The sequence below is a fragment of the Stegodyphus dumicola genome, chromosome 1 (genome assembly GCF_044657685.1).
Source record: "Stegodyphus dumicola isolate Sdum_Otavi_A_Nest chromosome 1, ASM4465768v1".
NCBI classification, from domain to species: domain Eukaryota; kingdom Metazoa; phylum Arthropoda; class Arachnida; order Araneae; family Eresidae; genus Stegodyphus; species Stegodyphus dumicola.
This window is the reverse complement of record NC_140768.1, coordinates 62113838-62121287: the sequence shown is the minus strand read 5'-3', so window position 1 is coordinate 62121287 and position 7450 is coordinate 62113838. Positions and strand designations below refer to the sequence as shown.

Sequence of the window (7450 nt, the reverse complement as noted above, 5' to 3'; positions counted from 1 at the left end):
CACTTTACTCGACAGATATGATAACCAAAGGGAATTAGAATTTTCTCAGTGTAAAAAATTAATTAAAAATTTGTAAAACCAACATCTGATTCCATTTGAGCAATGATAGATACCTGCAATGAAGTTATTCCGAATTTTAAAACACTTGGTCTAGAATGCAATCAGTTAGTCGAAATTCTTCTAATATTTGCGTTAGAAGATAAGCTAGAAGATTCACTTAAAATCAAGTGGGAATTAACGCTAGAGAATAAAACATTTCCATTTAAAAAAAAATTTGTTTCGTTTTTGGAAAAACAAGCTAGAAGCCTTCAGAGATTAAAGGAAATTATAATATTCAAGACAAATCAGTAAAATACATTAACAAAACTTTTGTTGTTAAAACAAGTGTAAAGTTAAGGCAAGATTCTTGTGCCCTTTGCCAATTACCAAATCTTTTACGTAAGTGCGAGAAATTTCTTAAAATGAATACTGATGAGTGTTGGAACTTCTAATGAAAAGCAAACCTTTGTTTTAACTGTCTGAGACCAAATCATGGTGTATCCTCATGCCGATTCACTACATCTTGCAGGGCATGTAAACAGAAACATCACACAATTCTTCATGATTTTCGAACTGATAAAAAATATTCTGCTGAAAGTACAGTCTACCCCAAAAAGTCTATCTCAAAATCAGCAGTTTTGCTTCACAGGGAATGTAAAAAATTCTAATTTAATTTTATTTCCCACAGCTATAATAAGAGTAACAAAATAATCAAGGACAGTTTTTCGAATGCCGTGCTCTAATTGATAGTGGTTCCCAAACATCTTTAATCACTGAATTGTGCTGTAATCCACTAAAACTTTCATTTCAAAAGTCTGAACACACTATCCTAGGACTTGATGATACAGTTGACGCCCGTGTTACGAAAGTAGCTAATTAAAATTTTACTCCCCATTTTAATAACGAGAACTTTTCTGTTAAGGCTTTAGTAGTCAAAAAGCGGACGTCAAATTTACCAAACTTTGAGCTGTCAGAATTCAGTTGGCCTCATTTGAATAAGAATTACAATTAGCAGACCCTTCTTTTACACAAAAGTAGACGGATTAATATCATTATGGGTGTGGATATGTTCTTAGATTTAATTAAAACTGGAAATATAGTGGGAAATCAAAACCAACCATCCGCTCTAAATTCAAAATTGGGTTGGCTCATTTCATGAAGGGTGTCAAATACACTCATGTCAATAAATTAAGGATAATGCAAAATCAGGCAAAAAAAGAGTTAGAAGCAAAACAAATTTGACTTATTTGTAAAGCTTATTTATTAAACAAAAGGTAAAGAGAAAAAAATGCTATATGTCTGATATTATTAAAAAAATTAACGATTTTTTCTCCCTGGAGCAAATTACAAAAAAAAAAAAAAAAAAAAAAAAAAACTATTTACAAAAAACCAATATTACGTGGTTGGTATGATTGTTAATACATTGTATGTCTCCCAGACGATGCAATACAGTCCGTACAACGCCTAGGCATGCTGAGTATCAAATTATCGATCTGATCTTGGGGGATATTACACCACTCAAAAAGCAATGCCCTCCGAAGTTCTGGTAGATATGTAGGAGGAGGTTGAAGGGCTGCAAATCGTCGGCCAAGCATGTCTCACACGTGCTCTACTGGATTAAAGTCTGGTGAGAATGCTGGCCAGTCCATACGGGTGATATCCTCCGATTGAAGGTATTCGCTTACGATGTTTGCACGGTGAGGACCGGCGTTGTCATCCATAAACACAAATTGTGCGCCCATGGCGCCAAGAAACAAACGTACATGTTGTTCCAGAATGACGACCCGATAGATTTGGCTTGTCATGGTTCCAATTTGAACATACAGGTCAGTTCTGGAACCCAGAATAATTCCACCCCAAACGAGCACTCCTGCACCACCGTAACGGTGTCGTTCAATGATGTTTTCTTGGTGGTAACGGGTACCTGGAGCTCTCCATATGAAAGTCCGGCGAGAATCAGACTGCAAGCTAAACCTGGACTCGTCGGAAAACATCACACAAGCCCACTGTTCCAGTGTCCACAATGCATGCTCTCTACTCCAGGCTAACCTCAGAAGACAGTGAGTTGCAGTAAGTGGAACGCATCTGACAGGTCTACGAGCATATAGACCAATCTGCCCTAAGCGTTTGTACAAAACCAATATATATCTAATGATATATTTCCCAATCATGCAGTCTCTTTAAATATCAAATAGAACATTTAGCTGAAATAAAGATTTCACGATTCATGATGAAAAACAGTTCTGTTAAAAATATTCAGTTTAATATTTTTACTGGATTTTGCCATGCGTCTGAACATGCCTATGCTGCAGTGTTTTATCTAATAACAATATTCGAAAATGGAACATTCCACGTTTCATTGATTACTTCAAAAACAAAATTTGCTCCTGTAAAGACAATAACATTGCCAAGACTCGAACTATGTGCAGCGCCTCTTCTTTCTAGACTCACTCTATAAAGTTGTTTCAACATCCTTAAGGAAGAACATTCACATTTTTAAGTCTATTTTATATTTAAACTCAAAAATAGTTTTAGATTGGCTTAGTTTATCCCCTCAAATGTGGAAAAGTTTTGTTGCTAACAGATTATCAAACATTCAAGCAAACATCGTAAGCGAATACCTTCAATCGGTTTCAACTTCAGAAGCTTCATGAAATTACGTGAAAAGTCAAGAAATTCGAGCAAATTGTGCCTCCAGAGATATTTTTGCATTAAAACGGAAAAGTCAGAGTCTTTGTGGTGGCATGATCCTCAATGGCTGTATCAACATAATATGCTCCCTCTGCCTAGAGATCCACAAGAAGCATGTGTAGATGATATCAGATGCGAAGAAAAGAAATCGTTTCTGTTGATCAGTATCACTATTTCAGACACACCTGAAGTTACTGCTATGTTAAAAATTGTTTCAAAATACTCATCGTTTTCAAAATTTCAGAGAATAATTTCGTGGTGTTTAAGATTCATTAGAAATTGCAAAATACAAGCTTAGAGTAAAAAAAAATCAAAGGTATAAGGTATACTGTCACCTGGAGAGCTTGAACAAGCAACTAAATCTATAATTAAGCTCATTCAAAAATCAAAATTCAAGCTTGAGTACAACTACTTACAAAAGAGGATTCTCTTCCTCCTTTCAAGTGGAATCTTGGAAGAATCGCATAAGTTTTTTCTGGAAAAGACGGAGTTGTTCGATTTGTTGAAGTAAAAACGTCAACTGGAGTTTATTGACGTCCAATTTCCAAATGCTTACCTCTTTCTAAGTAGTCATTCCTGAACTTGAGTGTTCAGCCCGAGGGAGGGGAGAAATGTTCAGTTTTAAAAATGTTTATGTTTTTTTTATCTTTTTCTATAAATGGCGCTGTCCTTACGCCAGATGTTTAATTCGTAATGTATTTTTTAATTTTGCCGTGTGATTGTAGCAACAGATTAAATAAAACCAAACGACTAGTATTCGATGCTAAGAAAGAATGAATTCATGTAAACAATTCTAACAGCTGATTAAGTCAAAATCTTATTCACTTCTTTGAGTGTCTTTACTGTCTTTAAATTCAAGTACTTCCAGGTAACTATAAGTCGATGAAAATTCAAGGTAAGCTATTTAATAATTATTAATTATTGAACTTACCAACAAACTGTTATGGTTTCTTCTTTCATTATAAACTAAGGATTAAACAAGAAGAATAATTCAAGAATAAATAATAACAGATAGGATAAAAGGCAATAATACATTTAGAAGTCAAACAACAAAAATCAGCGTTATATTTGCATTTGTTTGACTTCTAAATTAATCTTTGTTCGGTGTGTTTTTTAACCTAAATTAATAATAAATGGTAAAGAGTTTGTGAATTTGGAATATTTAAATGAATAATTATAAAATACCTATTATTACTTTCGATTTAATTTTGAAACGCAGTATACTGAAATAAACCGAATCAGAAACGAATATAGCAAACCTCGCTATAATGAACTTCAAGAACCTGAAGCTGTTCGTTATATCCAGCGGTTGGCTATATCCGATTCCCATTAGAAAATAGATTATCTTACGAAGAATTGTAAAAACTGACTAATGAATTACAATTACATTGATTAGGTTTGTAACATCTACCAAAAAATGAAGCGTAACTTTAGTCATAAAACATTTTTATATTAAGCGTTAATTAGAATTATTGCGACGTAGATTAATTAAACTTTTTTGAGCCCTTTCTGTTTTATCGTGCGTTAATAATTTTATACGATAAATTACTTAGCATGAAAGTCATGTTTCAGTACTTTCTCTCAAAATACGCATCTTCTTCTAAAATACATCTTTATATACAAAGAATTGTTTTAGTGACACAATAAGATAGCCTAAGATCTCTGTGTTTTGGTTTTCCCAAGAATTAGGTGTCACACCGGCCTCGAATAGCCATCGTTTAGAACATGTAAAAATAATAAGATTGAAAATAAAAGAGAAGTAGCGTTGAAGTAGTAGTTGTCGCTATTTTGATTACCTAATCATGAAAGATTTTGAGGATTAGTAATTTTTCTGCTAAAAGTGCTGAAAATCCAAAAAAACAAGTTAAGAAAAAAAAAAAAAGTTTTCCAGATCTTAAATTACATCCAAAGGGGCGTTTTTTGACGCTTTGTGTGTTACCTTTATTTATTAAATATTATGTTCATCGCACATAAAGCATACAATTTAATTCAACAGCAATATCACAAAATAATTTTAAAATGAGCACATCTTTAGAATTTCTGATACACAGTCTCACGCGCTGGAGATAAAAATCTTTTTTTTTTTTTTTTTTTTTTTTTTCCATACAGTGTTACCATTGCTTGCTTAAAAATAGTTGTGTTTGTTAACCCAAAATTCATTAAAGTGTTACAAAATATGAAATCGATAATAAAACAAATTCCAAACTCCAAATTTGGACTAAGATGTCCATATTTTTGTGGAGGATTACGTTATTCAAAATTGGATTGCTTTAGGTACCGTTATTTTAACACAATGCGAGAAGCATACATACATTTATACAGATTCTTCATTATTTAATTTCTTCAAATATAATAGAATGCGATAAAATAATATTAAGTGTATAGAAAATTTGATGCGACCGAAAGCTTCATTTGTTACACCCCCGAAAGTATAAACCGGATTCCTTATAACAGGGTTTCATAGTGTTCCAGCATTATAAAACATTAAAATCTCTCTAATGATATAAATCTAAGACTCATTGCGCATTTTATTTCTTATATTTAAGTATAATTTCTTAGAAAAAGTAAAAATGGTTTAAGTTATCCGTTTAAAATAGTTAAGCATCAAAGTATTAAAATTATCTGTTTAATTTTTAATTAAAGTTTTTAAAGTAGTGTAAGACAAATAAAATTAAATGAAAATTACAAATTGATTTCTTATTGCATCGCATTAAAATTTTCGGGCGTAATGCGGAAATTTTAAACATTCTCTGTTTTAGGAAATATTCTGCATTTTTATTATAGTGATCCAGCATTTGATAGAATTAACAAAATTTTGCTATCCTTGAATGCTTGAAAGCATGATAAAATGAAATAGCAAAATTCGTAATAATAGAGGAGCATGTTATCTTGAAATAATTGTATTGGTAGAAGGAAAAAAATAACACCAAATGTTTGACAGTATCGCCGGTGGCGGCGACTGGAAACGAAACTGTGTCCGTGTCGAATCGAAACTTCATCGCGCATGCGCTTCTCTCGGAATATCCGCCGCACGATACAAACCCCCTCCGTCAAATGGAAGTCAGCCGTCAGACTAGGTGGATATGCGGGTGGTGTTTTCTGCCCCGCTTGCCACGCTGTTCGTACGCACACGAGAGCGAAAGTTGACATAATCGTCGCCTCTCTGTCAAACTGCCCCACTATACTTTCTTTTTTGAGGATCACACGGGATTATATAACCACTCAGACAAACGACATTGGGTGACCACGTGTTTCTTGTAAATAAAACGCATCATGCACGTCTCATACACTGTTGTACAGTATGCGGAGTGACCACAGAGAGCACTCATGACTGACCAGAACATCGTCCGAGAGTGGCTTAAATACCTGGACCTTGAACAGTATTATGAAAGTTTTGTGGACAATGGCTATGACGATTTAGAGATGTGCAAGCAGATAGGGGATCCGGATCTAGATGCAATCGGTGTCCAGCAGCCGAAGCACCGGCAGCTGATCCGGCAAGCAGTCCGGACCCTGCTGGAGAAAGGGGGAACGTCCGTGTACATTAGCTTGGAGGAGTGCGGCCGGCTTGGGGGAGAGGGTCCCAGAGGGGATAAGATGACTCATGCTTTATGCCAGGTAGGGATGTTTTTGACTTACAAGCTTGAATACATGAATTTTGCACCATTTTGCGTGTTTCTCCCTCTCATATAGGGCACTCATCCATAAATGATGAGGATTAGTAGCTGCAGGGCGATCTGTCTTAGAATAGCAGTTGAGCCACTTTTTCTTTAGCAATTTACAAAATTTAACTGATGCGCCCTAGTGGTGATAATATCACATTGCACTAGACGGTAGATGTCTTCCCGTGTGGCTTTAAAAATTATTAATTCTATCAGATGATAAACCTCAAATCCCGAATTTCGGTTTCCACAAAATGTCATTTATGCATCCACCATCAGTGAAATTGTATAAAATTTGTAAATTAAATGAGTTTTTACAAGTGTATTTCGTAAAAAGGAGAAAATGAAACGTTTCTTCCATCTGAATAGGGCAGTATCATTCGATAAATTGGGAGATCAATAATAGAGTGAAAATTATCAATACAATAGCAATTCTTAACAGTTTTCAATGTTTCAGTATGAAATATTTAATGAAACGAATTAATTTGTTTACTGACATTATTAATTTGTTTCTTTCAATTACTACCTAAAGGATTTAATTTGTAAAATAATTACACTTTTTTATGTCGAGATCTTTCCTATTTTACACTGAATTCACATTTCATAGTTTCCTTTTATGCATTCTGAATAAACATTTTATTTCCTAATGTTCTACAAAATCTTATATTTTATAAGCTTAATGTATTATTGCATGAAATTTCGCAATTTTTAATAAAACACACACTAATTCCCAATTTATAATGAAACATTTGCATGAGAATAACTTAGTAAGATATTAGAAATATTGTACTTTTAAATGCTAATGTTTGCTATTTAAAGTTTTTATTTTTCAAAATATTTCCTTAAATAGAATTTCAAGCAAAATAGGATTTCTGCTTCCTGCACAATTAGTAGAAGGCAGAACAATGTTTTAAAATATTTTGAATTAGAAACATCGACGAGAAAAATATTTTTACAACTTTTTGGAGAGATTTAATTTTTAGATGTGAATTATATTTGCCTAAATCTCTCATCGATTCAGTGCCCTATATTGTATCTATAACTGAACAAGTGGTTTT

The 7450-nt window shown here is 33.5% G+C and overlaps 1 protein-coding gene across 1 annotated transcript in view; it reads left to right on the top strand.

Annotated features, from left to right (window-relative positions):
- The first annotated feature begins 5802 nt into the window (after nucleotides 1-5802).
- Nucleotides 5803-7450, top strand: part of LOC118191029 (SAM and SH3 domain-containing protein 1-like) — an 810623-nt gene continuing 808975 nt past the window's right edge. Inside the window, exon 1 of the mRNA XM_085815408.1 lies at nucleotides 5803-6348. Coding sequence (XP_085671534.1) covers nucleotides 6058-6348 — 291 coding nt within the window. The 5' untranslated portion in view covers nucleotides 5803-6057. The remainder of the gene's footprint in view (nucleotides 6349-7450) is intronic.